Genomic DNA, 17,577 nt, shown 5'->3' on the forward strand with positions numbered 1-17,577 from the left:
AAAAAGCAAAAATGGTGGTGGTAATCCTTAATTTTGTGTGTATATGTTTCTGTTTTTCTGAGGACTTGGGTATTGAAGCACCTCATTTCTGTATTTATTTTTATTCATGTTCTTAAATCAACAACTATTCTGTCAGTTTTCTCTACAGAAATCGAATCTTTGGATTTCAAACTGCATTTCTTCATTTAATATTTTCCAATCTTAACTATATACAACAATAATAAAAGGATAGTTGGCATTTTTTATTAGAAAATATTAAATGAAGAAATGCAGTTTAGACCTAGTTTTTCTGTGTTCTGGGCTCTGTGCAAAGCATTTACAGGCTTTCTCTCATTTAAACTTCATAGTAATCTTATGAGATAAATGACGTCTTAATTTTTTTTTTTTTCCAAAAAGGTGGGATAAGTACTTGCCCATGCTTTGCACTTAGTGAAATGAGCCTGTCTGACCCTAAAGCTGATGGTCATTTTAACCGATACACCGACTTATCAGGCATTTGGATTCTTCTTTTTACTGCATAATTCTTCAATTTAATAGGACTTGTGTGTATCTACAGGTTCCAGAACAGTGATGGAGAAATTAAGTACTTGCAATTAGCAGAGGAGCTCATTCGTCCTGAGAGAAACACATTGGTTGTGAGTTTTGTGGACCTGGAGCAATTTAATCAACAACTTTCTACCACCATTCAAGAGGAGTTCTATAGGTATGTTATATTAATCTTCTTTACTTTAAATAGGCATGGAACCTGTGAAGCCAGCTCTTCTAGGACTGGAAGTACTCATTTGTGAGGCAGAAGGAGAGGCCCTTTGATACAGCCAGTGGTCATTTTAGTATTGTTCTGAACAAATTTAGGCCTTTGTGGAGCTGAATATTTTACACGTCCAAATGTTGAAAACCTTTGCTTTCTATGTAGTTTTCCTAAGTTTTCAGAGGATCGCTTACTTTTTGTCAGGCATTCAGTGCTCTTGGTCTGTCATTCATTTAATCCTTTCCCTTGGCCCTAGGAGTAGGTATTTTGAGAAAGTGTGTGGATCCTGTTCTTGATCAGGGGTGTCTTTAAAGAAATGACATTGTTGTTCTTAAAGGTTAATTTTCTTCTGATTATAAAAGTAATGTGTATGTTGTAGGAAATAGAGAAAGTAGAGATGAGTAGAGGGAATACATATGTAATTCCACCATCCATAGATAACCATCATGAGCAGGTCTGCAAATGTGGAATTTCCTAAGGATCTTCTGGCACATTTTGTTGTATTTCTAGGTGTATGTAACTATTGACATCATATTGTAGACACAGTCTCCTGCCATTTCACATAACGGTATAACATTTTTCCATGTCATATAAAATCTTTTGAAAACATTTTTTTGAATGTTTATTTTTGATAGAGCACAAGACGGGGAGGGGCAGAGGCGGAGAGTGCGGGGACAGAGGATCCGCAGCAGGCTCTGTGCTGACAGCACAGAGATTGGGGCTTGAACTCACAAACTGTGAGATCATGACCTGAGCTTAAGTTGGACGCTTAACTTACTGAGCCACCTAGGTGCCACTTGAAAACATTAAAAAAAAAAAAAAAAATTTTTTTTTATGTTTATTTATTTTTGATAGAGGGAGAGACAGAGCATGAGTAGGGGAGGGGCAGAGAGAGAGGGAGACACAGAATTTGAAGTAGGCTCCAGGCTCTGAGCTGTCAGCACAGAGCCCGATGCGGGGCTCGAACTCACAAACCATGAGATGATGGCCTGAGCCAAAGTCGGATGCCCAACTGACTGAGCCACCCGGATGCCCCTATTTTTAATTGCTGTATAAAGCAAGAAACATCTTTTTACATAAATCTTTGTCAGCATTTAGATTAAACAGATGTGAATATATATAAATAAAACCAGGTTAAAATAAACATTGTGGACAGTTGTGAAAGGAAATTAAGACCCAGGAATAAGGATAGACAGCCCCATTCCTTTACATGGTAGGCTGGGAGATGGAATACCTGTTTCAATGTTTCTAGTCATATCCAATCATCAAGAATGGTTGGGGGTGATAAGCAGCAGAGTTTATTGTGAGAATACACAGCAGAAAAAGTTGTGAGGGAGGTAGAAAGTCCGGGCTGGTAGTAGAAACACCTCTACTCATACCTCATACATAGGCTATGCAGCAGTTCTGTCTCCTAAAATTAGCTCATTTTTCAGGGGTGCCTGCATAGCTCATTTGGTTAAACATGCAACGCTTTTTTAAAATTTTTTATTTATTTTATGTTTGTTTATTTTTGAGAGCGAGCACGAGCAGGGGACAGACAGAGAGAGGAAGACAGAATTTTAAGTGGACTCTGCTGACAGCAGAGCACCTGACATGGGGCCCAAATTTATGAACCATGAGATCATGACCTGAGCCAAAGTGAGCCCCTTAACCAACTGAGCCACCCAGGTTCCCAGAAGCATCCAATTCTTGATCTTGGCTCAGGTCATTATCTCACCATTTGCGAGATTGAGCCCCACATTGGGCTCTGTGCTGACAGTGTGGAGCCTACTTGGAATTCTCTTTGCCCCTCCCTTGTTTGCGCATATGTGCAGCTCTCTCTCTCTCAAAATAAATAAACATGAAAGGAAAGGAGAGGAGGGGAGGGGAGGGGAGGAAAGAAAAAGAAAGGAAGAAGCTTATTTTTCAGAGGACGTCAGATCCCACTATTGAAACAAACCAAGCTGCAACAGCTACTAGGAACTTACCTCAAGAGGACATACACACTTCAGTCTAACCAGTCAAGTGGATTGTTAGTGCCAGTTTGCTCTCATGTCCATACACATATTGCTCCTCTCGTCCATTTTTCAATCAAGAATTAAACCTAGAAAAATATACTAGGCCTTGACACCAAACGGGAGGCTGTGTTGCTAGATTGTAAACCACCAAGATTGTTTAGGTATAGTCATCTTGGACAGAGGAGTGGGCTGTACTGTGGGTGCCAAATGATTATTTAAAGATAGTAGATGGGAATGCAAGCTGGTGCAGCCACTCTGGAAAACAGTATGGAGGTTCCTCAAAAAACTAAAAATAGAACTACCCTACGACCCAGCAATTGCTCTACTAGGCATTTATCCAAGGGATACAGGTGTGTTGTTTCGAAGGGACACATGCACCCCCATGTTTATAGCAGCACTATCAACAATAGCCAAAGTATGGAAAGAGCCCACATGTCCACTGATGGATGAATGGATAAAGAAGATGTGTTATATATATACAATGGAGTATTAGTCAGCAATCAAAAAGAGTGAAATCTTGCCATTTGCAACTACGCGGATGGAACGTGGATCCATGTGGATCCTCTACGTGGATACTAGAGGGTATTATGCTAAGTGAAATTATTCAGAGAAACACAGAAATCCTATGACTTCACTCATATAAGGACGTTAAGAGACAAAACAGATGAACGTAAGGGAAGGGAAACAAATAATATAAAAACAGGGAGGGGGACAAAACAGAAGATACTCATAAATATGGAGAACAAACTGAGGGTTACTGGAGGGGTTGTGGGAGTGGGGGATGAGCTAAATGGGTAAGGGGCACTAAGGAATCTACTCCTGAAATCATTGTTGCACTATATGCTAATTTGGATGTAAATTTAAGAAAATAAAAAATAAAGCAAGTTAAGGGAAAAAAAAGAATACTAGATTATAAAAAGAAAGAACATAATCATGCACAGGAAAGAAAAAAGAATACAAATGCAATTATCTCAGAATTTTAAGAAAGACAAAAGCATGTAGAGCAGACTTGAAATAATTTTAATATGCTTCAGATTTAGAGATTTTTATCTTTGTTTTTATTATTTTTGTCATATTATTTGAAATTGTTAACTTAGAAAAGATGTCCGTTATTTTAACTCCTTGAAAGAAACAAAATACAAATATTATTTTATTGCTATGATTACATTGATTACTATTTCTCTTGTGATAGCCTGTCATATTTAACAGTACCTTTCATTTTCCTAAACCTGCTGCATCATTCATAATGGCTTTGTTATGTTTCCTTACTGTGGGTTAAAAGGTCTTTCATTTATTGTGGCATTTCTTCCTTAAGGGACTGTAATTTTTTAATATATGAAACAAACAAACAAAAGCTGGTGTACATAAATATGTATTCAGTTGAAATGTGATAATAATGCCTTATCATTTTCCTCTTTAGGGTCAGTCATGTCAATAGACATTGCATGAAATATTATAGCTCTGTTTTCACAATTGAATAATGAAGCTGAATTTATTTGTTATAATTCCCTTATCTCTTAATCTACAAGAAATTAAGTTCAGGAACCTTTTGGGATTGGATATGAAATAATTTGTCTGGTTTGTTCTATTGCTTAAGTTGCTGGCCCTTGCTGTCTTTATTTTTTTTTAAATATGTAATTGTACCAAAGAAAAAAGAGAGAGATACAAACCAAGAAACACACTCTTAACTATACTGAACAAACTGATGGCTATCAGAGGGGAGGTGGATGGGGCAACGGGTGAAATAGGTGATGGGGATTAAGGAGTGCACTTGTGATGAGCACCAGGTGTTGTATGGAAGTGTTGCATCACTATTGTACACCTGAAACTAATATTACACTGTATGTAAACTCTACTGGATTTAAAATAAAACAAACAAAACAACAACAAAAAAATAAAATAAATAAAGATAGTAGGTATTTGGGTATAGGATTTTATCGTTGGTGTTTCTGTTGTCTTAGATCTATTTGTTGGGCTAGGAGAGGATTGGAAGACACTCATAGACCTAGAGTAGATGAGAGAAGTGTCCTGCATAGTTAAATTTTAAGGCTTGGTTGTAACCAGGTGAAATTGCTTAGTCTTAGCTGTTTGCAAGCATGAAAGGTAAAGGGGGCCTTGGTAGGTCTCTTGAAGATGTCATGTGATTTTTATTTGTTTGCTTTTCAGAGTTTACCCTTACCTATGTCGGGCCTTGAAAACCTTTGTCAAAGACCGAAAAGAGATTCCTCTTGCCAAGGATTTTTATGTTGCATTCCAAGACCTACCTACCAGACACAAGTAAGAGACTCTTCTTTGAAAGGAAAGGAATTCACCAAACATACACATCACTTAATGGTTAGAAAAGTAGGGAGGTGGTAGTCTTCTATATGTAAAGAGTTAGGTTCAGTTATCTATAAAGTTTGGTTTTGGAGAAATCATTTTTCTAGGGAGATGAAATGGAAAGTAAGTTAAAGCACCTTCTGGGGATTGTCATATTTCAGGACATCTTGCAGGGGACATTTGGGGGGAAATCAATCAAGTGAGAAAATAAGAAAACTGAAAGTCTAGAGAATTTCATGAATTTTGAAAAATTTTGTCAGAGCTTAAATGGCGTAACTTTAAAAACATTTTTTCCCTTTAGCAGTTATTTATTTATTTATTTATTTATTTTTTTAATTTTTTTTTTAATGTTTTTATTTATTTTTGAGACAGAGAGAGACAGAGCATGAACGGGGGAGGGGCAGAGAGAGAGGGAGACACAGAATCGGAAGCAGGCTCCAGGCTCTGAGCCATCAGCCCAGAGCCCGATGCGGGGCTTGAACTCACAGACCACAAGATCATGACCTGAGCTGAAGTCGGATGTTTAACCGACTGAACCACCCAGGCGCCCCCCTTTAGGAATTATTTAAAGAATAAATACAGTGAAAGAAATTGAAGTGATATTTTGAAAACTTAAACTGCTGAAATTACTTGTAAAGTGGCCAAGTTATTTAATATAAAATGAGTTTGTGAGGTAAAGGAAGTGTTTCTGAACTGAGTTGCTGAGGTCTTTTGTATGATTACTATGAGACTAATACAGCTTATTTAGAAATAGTAGGTAAGCAAAAAATATATTTGCATATAAAATGGGATCATCTTGTTTTATAACTGTAATTTCATTTCTTTGGTGTCCTTTATTTACTTTTTCATATTTGTGTATTTTGCTGTGAATACATAAGCATTGTGTAATTTAGGAATAGGCACATTGACTAAATCATTCTTGGAGAAGAATCTGCAAAGAATTCCTTCTTTCCATTTATTTATTTATTTATTTAGTATTTTTTTTTTTTTTGGTTTTTTGTTTTTATCATAATTATCATTGAATACCCTGTCATTAAAATGGAAATATTTCTTAGGTTGAAAATGAATATTTACAATATTTACTAATGGTACATCTGTCTTTAAACAGAATTCGAGAACTTACCTCATCCAGAATTGGTTTGCTCACTCGCATCAGTGGGCAGGTGGTACGGACTCATCCAGTTCACCCAGAGCTTGTGAGTGGAACATTTTTGTGCTTGGATTGTCAGACAGTGATCAAGGATGTAGAACAGCAGTTCAAATACACACAGCCGAACATCTGCCGAAATCCAGTTTGTGCCAACAGAAGGAGATTCTTGCTGGATACAAATAAATCGAGATTTGTTGATTTTCAAAAGGTATTTTTTAACTTCTGTTTGTTTCAGATTCAGTCTATGCTAATAATTCACTTCTAGGCACATGGCAGTTGTTACAAGCTTATTTAGACAATGTTAAATTCAGTTTTTATGTAAGTGGAAGATCATTATATGTGACTACAGATTTAAACCCAAAACTCTTAATGCCGATTTCAATTATCAATGTATAAATGTGTCTTAAACTTTAATAACTTGGATTGGAAGCCCCTTCAGACTATGACAGAATATTTTGTGAGAGAATAAATAGTAAACGATGATGATGATGAAGAAGAACTAGTGTTAAAACTTTGAAGAAGTGGAAACTTGTTAGATACACTCTCAAGTTGATGGTTAGGAGGGAGGGAGGCATGAATAAAAGGACAGGCGAAAATGGACATGTTTATTGATGGCAGTGAGGATTATCATGATTGAAATAGAGGAGCCAAATTGGAGATCATCTGAAGGATGATTTGGTGTGAGGCATGTAGGTACGCAGAGCCTTAAAATCTCAGGTTGGGAAGTTCAGACCTTTCTTGATAAAAAAGGGGAATATATGTGAACCTTTCTTTTTTAAAGGTAGATTAATGGGACATTGATGTATAGCATATAACAACAAACTAATAATGAGATAGTTGTAGTTACCTGGGCAAGAGTTGGATGGTAGCAATAAGAATGAGGTTGCAGGGGGCGCATGTCTCAGATCTGTACAGGACTTAGTAACTCTGTGATAGGCAAAGGAAAAGAAAAGGTGCAGCTGCTCAAGCACTCAAGCATGAGGGAATGAGTACCACACTAAAATAATTAATATTAACTTCAGTTTTTATCCCTTATTTAGTGTAGCATCAGTCTGTTACTTAGTTTATATGAAGCACATACTCCACCAACAACTTTGGGTAAGAGGTGTTTTGTGTTTGAAAAAGAACATAGCCAAATATAAAGTATAAATCTAGATTAAGTCTTGGTTTGAAAAAACAAAAAACAGTTGTAATAAAGGACATTATTCACAATTGAGGAAATTTAAGGATGGTCTAGATAATAGATTTTATAGAATTAAATATTATTTAATTTTCTTGGTATGGTAAAGATACTGTGGTTATATAGGATGTCTTTACTCTTAGGAGATGAATGCTAAAATAGTTAGGGGTGAAGTATTTTGGTTTTTATGCATTTTTCAAATAATACGGTAAAAATATGTGTGTGTCTAAGTAATATTGACAGTAGTGTTGGGGTGCCTGGCTGGGTGGCTCAGTCAGTTGGGTGACTGACTCTTGATTTCAGCTCAGGTCATGATCTCAGGATTGTGAGATCGATCAAGCCCTGTGTCATGATCTGAGCTGAGTCTGGAGCCTGCTTGGAATTCCCTTTTTCTCTTCTCTCTGCCCCTCCTCCGTTTGAGCCTGCGCGCTCTCGCTCTCTCTCAAATAAACTTAAAAAAAAAAAAAAAGGTAGTGTTGAGGTGGAGTGTATAGAGTATGTGAATTTTTTTTTTAATTTTTTTTAAATGTTTACTTTTGAAGGAGAGAGAGCATGAGCAGGGAAGGGGCAGAGAGAGAGAGAGAGAGAGAGGGAGAATCAGAATCAGAAGCAGGCTCCAGGCTGTGAGTTGTTAGCACAGAGCCCTATATGGGGCTCGAACCCACGAGCCATGAGATCATGCATGACCTGAACTGAAGTCAGTCGCTCAACTGACTGAACCACCCAAGCACCCTGAGTATGTGAAATTTTTCATAATATTTCCCTGAAAATTTGGAGGAAGATGGAACAGAGCAGATATTTAACTACATAGTCAGGACAAGGAGGGGCAAAAAAATTTTTAGAGTTTTTTTTTTTTTTATGTTTATTTTTGAGTGAGAGAGTGCATGTGCGCTCAAGTGGTAGAAGGGCAGAGAGAGAGGGAGACACCAAATTACAAGCAGGCTCCACACTCTGAGTTGTTTGTGCAGAGCCCATCATGGGGCTTGAACCCACAAACTGAAATCACGCATGACCTGAGCCAAAGGCTGACACTCAACCTACTGAGCCACCAAGGCACCTCAGAAAAATGTTTTTTTAATTTTTTTATTGTTTTTTTTTAATGTTTTATTTTTATTTTTGAGAGAGAGACAGAGCATGAATGGGGGAGGGTCAGAGAGAGAAGGAGACACAGAATCTGAAACAGGCTCCAGGCTCTGAGCTGTTAGCACAGAGCCCGACGTGGGGCTCGAACTCACAGACCGCGAGATCATGACCTGAGCCGAAGTCGGACGCTCAACCAACTGAGCCACCCAGGTGCCCTGGTTTATTTCTTGAGAGAGAGAGAGCAGAGGAGGGTCAGAGAAAGAGAGAGACAGAATCCCAAGCAGGCTCTGTGATCAGTGCGCAGAGCCCAATGTGGGGCTCGAACTCACAAACTGTGAGATCATGACCTGAGCTGAAATCAAGAGTCGGATGCTTACCGACTGAGCCACCCAGGCACCCCCTGGAAAAATTTTTTTAATGAGAGTAAAAGTGAAGTTTTTATTTTTTAATTTTTTTATTATTTTAATTCCAGTATATTTAACATACAGTGTGATATTAGTTTGAGGTATACAATATAGTGATTGAGCAGTAACACATATTACTGAGCTCATCATGATAAGTGTACTAAAAGTGAAGTTTTTAGGAGCACCTGGGTGGCTCAGTTGGTTAAGTATCTGACTTAGGCTCAGGTCATGATCTCGAGGTTTGTGAGTTTGAGCCCCGCGTTAGGGGCAGAACCCGCCTGAAGCCTGCTTCAGATTGGAGTTGCAGGATAGAGTTTTTTTTTTTTTTTAATATAGTTTATTGTCAAATTGGCTAACATACAGTGTGTAAAGTGTGCTCTTGGTTTTTGGGGTAGATTCCCGTGGTTCATCTACATACAACACCCAGTGCTCATCCCAAAAAGTGCCCATCACCCATTTTCCTCTCTCCCCCAGGGTAGAGAATTTTTAAGATGAATTTTGGCAAATGTCAAAAGTCTGCAAACGGTGAGAGTTTGGAATACATCAATATTTGTCAATATTTGTGGCATTAATTTAGATTATATGACATTTGAAAGATAATCTCTTCTCATTCTTAGCCATTTATTTGTTTTGTTATAGGTTCGTATTCAAGAGACCCAAGCTGAGCTTCCTCGAGGGAGTATCCCCCGAAGTTTAGAAGTGATCTTGAGAGCTGAAGCTGTGGAGTCAGCTCAAGCTGGTGACAAGTGTGACTTTACAGGGACATTGATTGTTGTGCCTGATGTCTCTAAGCTTAGCATACCAGGTCAGTAATCTTTAGCTCACATTTAACAATTCTCATTACCTAAACTGCAGAACATTTAGCTTCTCGAATCTTTCTTTTCTTATTTTTCGCTACCAATCAGAGGGTGAGCAAGGAAGTATAAGAATAGAGACAAATTAATTTTGCTACAAAAAGCACTGCTCTGAAAAATTTCAAAGCCTAAATGAAATCTTTGGATTTATAGGTTTCGTTTTTTTAAGCAATTTTGATGCTCAGCACTTTTGGTATTTGAGCTGTAAAACAAACTATCATTCATTCTTTCAGGAGCACGCGCTGAAACTAATTCCCGTGTAAGTGGTGTTGATGGATATGAAACGGAAGGCATTCGAGGACTCCGGGCTCTTGGTGTTAGGGACCTTTCATACAGGCTGGTCTTTCTTGCCTGCTGTGTTGCACCCACCAACCCAAGGGTGAGTCTTAAAATGGCAAGATTGAGAAAGACCTCCCCTGGGGCTGCCACAGTATAGGCTTCTGAAACTACTGAATTATCTAATCACTGTTAAAGGGGAGCAGGGTGGTTTGGTTTTTTAGTTTTATTTATTTATTAAATTTATTTCTCTTGAGAGAGAACACACACATGCATGCACACACATGAACTGGGGAGGAGCAGAGAGAGAGAATCCCAAGCAGGTTCTGCATGGTCAGTGTGGAGCCCGACTCAGGGCTCAAACCCATGAACCGTGAGATCATGTCCTGTGCCAAAATCAAGAGTCAGACACTTAACCCACTGAGCCACCCAGGCACCCCATGATTCTTTAGTTTTAAAACCAGATTTTTTCATGTCTTTCTGATCTTGAGGAAAAGTCTTTTTGTTTTCATGTTTAAGAGCTCTGTGCTTTAAGAGCATTGATATGAATTACCTATGGGATAATTTTGTTTTAACTCGCTCTTTGTGTGGATTCCTGGTATTATAGTTCTGTAGAACTTGATTCTATGTCCTGAGTGGGAAAACGGTGAGAAAAAGTTTGGAAACTAGTACAGCATTGCAAGAGGGGTGAATATAATACTCTCTTACTTCATGTTCATCTTCATATCAGTGATTAACATTTTATTACGGCTTATCTTATGAGCATTCCGATTCATTTAGATAACAATACAAAACAGTGGTAGCTTTTTTGTTTGTAATTCATTGGACAAATGACAAACTCTTCAATATCTTGATTAACTTAGGCCTTAATAATATGGAGATTTTTTCTGCAAACCTTTATAGTCAACAGATCCTGAAGTTGACCTCCCAGGCTATTTTTTGTTTGTAGTGAAGCTCTTTCACTTTACTTTGACTGTTTCCATGCAAGTATTTTTCCTTTCTCCACCTCTCAGTTTGGAGGAAAAGAGCTCCGAGATGAGGAACAGACGGCTGAGAGCATTAAGAACCAAATGACAGTGAAGGAGTGGGAGAAAGTGTTTGAAATGAGTCAGGATAAAAATCTGTACCACAATCTCTGTACCAGCCTGTTCCCTACTATTCATGGTAAGAGTGCCTTCCATTTGTCACATAAACTTGAAATCAAAATGATGATTAAAAAGCAGCAATAACTACTGTATGTTTAACTCTACTGGAATTTAAATTTTTTTTAAAAACAGCAATAAGTGATTTCTTACAGCACATAAATCAGATCAAAAGGTTTTTTTGGTAGACTTACAAGGGATATTAAAAAGTCATCTACAAAAGGACAAATGATTCCACTTAAAATGAGGTGCCTAGAATAGGCAAGTTCATAAAGACACAAAGAAAGAGGTTACCTGTTGGGGGAGGATATTGGGGAGTTAGTGTTTCATGGATAAAGTTTCTGTTGGGGATGATGACAAGTTCTAGAAATGGATAAGGGTTGTGGTTATAAAACATAGTGGGTGTACTTCATTCCACTGAATTACACACTTAAAAAATTATTGGAATGGTAAATTTTGTGTATGTATGTTTTAGCATGATTTTTAAAAAAGAATAAAAGGTCATTTAGGCTCCTTTTTCTGGCTTTAGGGCAGAAATGTACTTAAGTATATTCCAAAATACTAGATTAATATCCTGATTTTTGTTTGTTTAATTTTTGAGGAGATTTCATGATGTTTCTTGGTTACATGTACTATGTCTGTACCTTTGGTGGTTTCTTTGTGTTTTTTTGGCTCTTGGTTGTTAATTGCTCACCATCATTTAATTCCCTTTATATGTTGAAAGATATGACTAAATTAAAAAAATTTTTGTTTTTAATGTTTATTTTTGAGAGACAGAGACACAGAGTCGAGTAGGGGAGGGGCAGAGAGAGAGGGAGACAGAGAATCTGAAGTGGCTCTAGGCTCTGAGCTGCCAGCACAGAACCCGATGCAGAGCTTGAACTCACAAACTGTGAGATCATGACCTGAGCCAAAGTTGGCTGCTTAACTGACTGAGCCACCCAGGCATCCCAGGATATGACTAATTTTTAAGCTTCGTGCTTTACCCATGTTTTTTCCATCCTTTCATACTGAATTGGAGTTAGGGCAGGAACTGATAAAAGATTATGGGTATTTGTCTTAGGTATATATTTTTAACTATTTAAAAGTAACCTTTTTTTTTTTCTATCTAAATATTTGACCAATGAAATTGAACTGATACCCTCTATGTTAATAATCCTCTATGGATTTTAGAATGTCCTCCCTTAATTGAGTAGGTGTCAAAATTTCTTTTTTTTTTTCAACGTTTATTTATTTTTGGGACAGAGAGAGACAGAGCATGAACGGGGGAGGGGCAGAGAGAGAGGGAGACACAGAATCTGAAACAGGCTCCAGGCTCTGAGCCATCAGCCCAGAGCCTGACGCGGGGCTCGAACTCAGGGACCGCGAGATCGTGACCTGGCTGAAGTCGGACGCTTAACCGACTGCGCCACCCAGGCGCCCCCAAAATTTCTATTTAGCTCCACTCCCCCCCCCCAGAAGTTAATCTATTTTTGCATTACAAATTACCCCAAAAGTTAGTGGCTTCAAAAAAGAAACAGTATCTCATACAGTCTATGGGTCAGTTAGGTGGTTCTGGTTGAGTGTTTCTGGCTCAGTCTTTCCTAAGGATACAGCTAAGACATCAGCTAGGGCTGTAGTCATCTGAAAACTTGACTGAAAGATCCACTTAGAAGGTCTTACCTGTTAGTGCTAGTTGTTAACTGGAAACTATAATTCCTTGCCAAATGAATCTCTTCCACGGGGCTGTTTGTTCTCACCACGCAACAGCTGGCTTCTTCCAGAGTGTGCATCGAGGGCAAAGCAGGGAGGAAGTAGGATGCTTCTCTGGGGGCGCCTGGACAGCTCAGTCAATTGAACGTCTGACTTTGGCTCAGGTCATGATCTTGCGGTTCATGAGTTCGAGCCCTGGTTCAGATTCTTTGTGTCCTTCTCTGCCTGTCTCTGTCTCTCTCTCAAAAATAAATAAACATTTAAAACAGAAAAATGCTTTTCGGGACCTAGTATCAGAAGTTGCACACCTTCACTTCACTATATGCTATTTTTCTAGAAACAAGTTATTAAGTCCAGCCACTCCTAAGGAAAGGAGAAGTAAGCTCCATTTTCAAATGAGAAGCATCAAAGAATTTGTGGACTATTTAAAAGCCACAACACCTCCTAACACACTTGTTTCATAGACCATAAGTCAGAGTTTTATTTGTGGAATGGATTTTTTCTGCCTTTAAAGGGTTTGTGTAAATGTGCCAGCACTTTGTTGATAGAATTCACAAAAAGTCGTAATAATTAGCACACAAAAAATGGGTCTTTTAACCCATTTTTCTGAAGCACTTTTCTGAAGATCCAGGTTTTTTACTATACATTTCCTTCTTATATTGGAGTCATAAATGCCTTGTAGAAGTGGCCATAAATCACATTCAGCATCTTATCTCATCCATAGCAGTCCAGTTAGCATGTATTTATATTCAGCACTGTTCAGTGTTGGTGATACAAAAGAAGTAAATCATGGACCATTTCCTCAAACTTTTGATAGAATAGCAAGACCTGCCATTAGAAAGATCTAGCAAGTGCAGTGACCCAGCAATTGCACTACTAGGTATTGTATTCATCCAAGGGATACAGGTGTGCTGTTTCGAAGGGACACATGCACTCCCTTGTTTATAGCAGCACTATCGACAATAGCCAAAGTATGGAAAGAGCCCAAATGTCCGTCGATGGATGAATGGATAAAGAAGATGTAGTGTATATGTATATACAATGGAGTATTACTCGGCAATCAAAAAGAATGAAATCTTGCCATTTGCAACTATGTGGATGGAACTGGAGGGTATTATGCTAAGTGAAATTAGAGAAAGACAAAAATCATGATTTCACTCATATGAGGACTTGAAGAGACAAAACAGATGAACATAAGGGAAGGGAAGCAAAAATAATATAAAAACAGGGAGGGGGACAAAACAGAAGAGACTCTTAAATATGGAGAACAAACAGAGGGTTACTGTGGGATGGGCTAAATGGGTAAGGGGCAAGATCTAGCAAGTGCAGTGTGCTGTGGTGGACATAGTTTATGGAGAGAGTTATTTGAGAAGTACTACATCAGGAAAGACTGTAGGAAGTAGGACTTGCAAACAAACAAGGGCTCTTGGGATGGTGGCGGGCATAAGCATCTGTGACATCTTTGGTACAGAGACATTGGACAGTGGTTAGGTGGCTTTGAATTCATAAAGCAAGAACCAAGGTTAGAAGCCATAATATTTTTAGTTCATCTTAGGCTTTACTTCAGCTCTTTTCTGCTCTTTCGGTTGGTAAACCTGTAATTTGTTATGAAATTGTTTAATCTCATGTTGAAAAATACCTTGTGTTTTTGTTTTAGGCAACGATGAAGTAAAACGGGGTGTCCTCCTGATGCTCTTTGGTGGTGTTCCAAAGACAACAGGGGAAGGAACCTCCCTTCGAGGGGACATAAATGTTTGCATTGTTGGTGACCCAAGTACAGCTAAGAGCCAGTTTCTCAAGTAAGTGTTTGCCTATTTAGAATAGGGAAAAATTGCCTGTAATTTTAATTCTATTTAGAATTCTTTAATTCTAAGTCTTTAGATACATGAATATGTATTTTCACGGTTATAAATCACAGCTTACGTATTTTTAATTTACTGTGAATATTTTTCCATGTTTCTTTATTTTCACAGTTCTCTATTGTTGGTGTACTGCAACTTAGAAAATTATTTTCCTAGTTTGCTTCATTTAACAATTATGGATATTAATACCATGAACATCATGATTTATATAAATTTTTTATTTTGTTTGTTTCCTTTGTGAAAATCCCTAGACATAGGGTTGTTGAGACTAAGAATACAAACATCTTTAAGGTTCTTAAATAGGACACGCTTTCCAATAGCAGTGCAACAAGGATAGACACGTTATGCTAACCGTATCAGCATGTGTACTGCTTTAGCAATTTTTGCTTATTTTTAGAAGCTATAGCAAATACTTGCTTACTTTCAAACTTTTAAGAAACTTAGAGGTCAAAATAATACCAAACCAGTTTTGAAACACCTGGTGTGTTCTTGGTGCTGCATATATGTATATGCATTCTCTTATCCTAGCAGCACCCAGACAGGCATGTGATATTATCCTCTTTTTTCAGGGAGGCAAACAGAAGTTCTCTGAAACTTAATAAATCACCCAACTTCTCATAGCTAACAAGTGACTTCTGAGCCATGAGTATTAGAACTTGGATGTATGTGACTGCAAAGCATGTGCTCTTCATACTGTTATCAAGCTGCTTTTCCTTTATTTATTTCAGTAATTTGTCTAGAACATAGACCATTTTTAGTTTGGGATTTTATAACTAAGTATTTTCTTCATGTGTATCAAGGACTAGGCTCTAGATTTGAAAATAATAGTCTTATGTTAAAAGGGATTCTTTTCATTTCCTCTGCTCGCATCTCCTCTCCACCACCATAAAAAGATGTGCTACAATGTTGCTGCTGGTAACAGAATTGTATTATACATGATTATCTTAGACAGAAATAGACTTTATATCTAGTGGGTTTTTTTAGTATCTTTGTTGCAATATAATTTCCGTATCATAAAATTTGCCCTTTTAAATTGTACAATTCAGTGATTTTAGTATATTCACAGAGTTGTATGACCATTACTAAACTAAGTTTACAACATTTTCATTACCCAGAAAGAAATCTTATATCCACTAGCAGTCAGTCTTCATTCTCCTCCCTAGGCATAGGCAATCACTAATCTGTTTTAGTGTCTCTATCTGGACATTTCCTGTAAATGGAATCATATACTGTGTGATTCATTGTGACTGGCTGCTTCTGCCTAGCATAATGTTTTCAAGGTTTAGCCATGTTGGAGCATGCCAATACTTAATTTCCTTTTATTGCCTAATGTTCTATCATATGTATGTACCACATTTAATTATCTGTTTATCAGTTAATGGGCATTTGGATTGTTTCTACTTTGGCTTTTATAAGCCAATGCTGCTATATGTAAGTTTTCGCCTTTTTTTATTGCAAAATGTGCATCACATTGGCCATTCTTAAACATTTTTACTTGTACATTTCAGTGGCATTAAGTACATTCAAGTTGTGCAGTCATCACTACCATCCATCTGTAGAACTCTTTCATCTCCCAAACTGAAAATCTGTTTGCATTGAACAGTAATTCCACATTTACCCCCTTTCCCAGCCCCTAGCAACCCACCATTTTTTTTTTTAAGTTTGTTTATTTATTGAGAGAGAGAGAGAGGGCACGCGCACGTGTGTGCATGCAAGTGGGGGAGGGCAGAGAAAAAAGGAGAGCGAGAATCCCAAACAGGATCCTCGATGTCAGCACAAAGCCTGATGTGGGACTCAAACCCAGGAACCATGAGATCATGACCTGAGCTAAAATTGAGTCACTCAACCAGCTGAGCCACCCAGGCACCCCATCATTCTACTTTCTGTCTCTAAATTTGATTATTCTAGGTCCCTCATATACATGGAATCATACAGTATTTGTCCTTTTGTGACTGGTTTATTTCACTGAGCATAATATTCAGGGGTCACCCATGTTGTAGAATGTCTTAGAATTTCCTTCCTTTTTAAGACTGAATAATAATAATTTATTGATGTATTTATCACCTTTTGTTGTTTCTACCTTTGGGCTATTGTGAATAATGCTGCTATGAACATTGATGTGCAACTAACTGTTCAAGTCCCTGCTTGCAATTCTTGGGGATAATTTTAGTTCTGAAAATTTAGGTCCTTGATCCATTTTGAGTTAGTTTTTGTACATAGTGTGAGACAGGGGTTCAACTTTATTCTTTTGCATGTGGATATCCAGGTATTTGAACGCCAAGACTATTCTTATGCCTTATTGAAATGTTTTGGGACCCTTGTTGAAAATCAGTTGACTATAAATATGAGGGTTTATTTCTAGACTCACAATTATATTTCATAATCTCTATGTCTCTCTTTAGGCCAATACCACACTATCTTGACTACTGTAGTTTTGTAGTAAGTTCTAAAATCAGAAAGTGTGGGGTGCCTGAGTGGCTCAGTCAGTTAAGTGTCCAACTTCACCTCAGGGCATGATCTCACAGGTTTGTGAGTTCTGTGCTGTCAGCACAAAGCCTGTTTCATCAGATCCTCTGTTCTGCCCCCCCCAACCCCTTCTTTGCCCCTCCCCTGCTCACATGCATTCTCTCTCTCTCTCTCTCTCAAAAATAAAAGTAAAAATAAACATTAAAAAAAATAAAATCAGGAAGTATGAGGGCTGCCTGGCTGTCTCAGTCATTTGAGTTTCCACCTCTTGATTTTGACTCAGGTTATGATCTCAGAGTCATGGTATCGAGCCCCACGTTGGAGCTCCATGCTCAATGAAGAACCTGCTTGAGATTCTCCCTCTCTCCCTCTGCCCCTCTCCCTTGCTCACATGCACATGTTCT

General features: G+C 38.0%; 1 protein-coding gene across 1 annotated transcript in view; it reads left to right on the forward strand.

Annotated features, from left to right (window-relative positions):
- The window catches only part of MCM6 (minichromosome maintenance complex component 6), a 40,583-nt gene that overhangs the window by 3,153 nt on the left and 19,853 nt on the right, over positions 1 to 17,577 (forward strand). Inside the window, exons 2-8 of the mRNA XM_047084934.1 lie at positions 557 to 703; positions 4,912 to 5,022; positions 6,173 to 6,422; positions 9,521 to 9,686; positions 9,969 to 10,114; positions 11,025 to 11,175; positions 14,503 to 14,644. Coding sequence (XP_046940890.1) covers positions 557 to 703; positions 4,912 to 5,022; positions 6,173 to 6,422; positions 9,521 to 9,686; positions 9,969 to 10,114; positions 11,025 to 11,175; positions 14,503 to 14,644 — 1,113 coding nt within the window. The remainder of the gene's footprint in view (positions 1 to 556; positions 704 to 4,911; positions 5,023 to 6,172; positions 6,423 to 9,520; positions 9,687 to 9,968; positions 10,115 to 11,024; positions 11,176 to 14,502; positions 14,645 to 17,577) is intronic.

Source organism: Lynx rufus, unplaced genomic scaffold (genome assembly GCF_022079265.1).
Source record: "Lynx rufus isolate CCGP_SWC_20201006 ecotype Redwood Valley unplaced genomic scaffold, mLynRuf1.p SCAF_2, whole genome shotgun sequence".
NCBI lineage: Eukaryota > Metazoa > Chordata > Mammalia > Carnivora > Felidae > Lynx > Lynx rufus.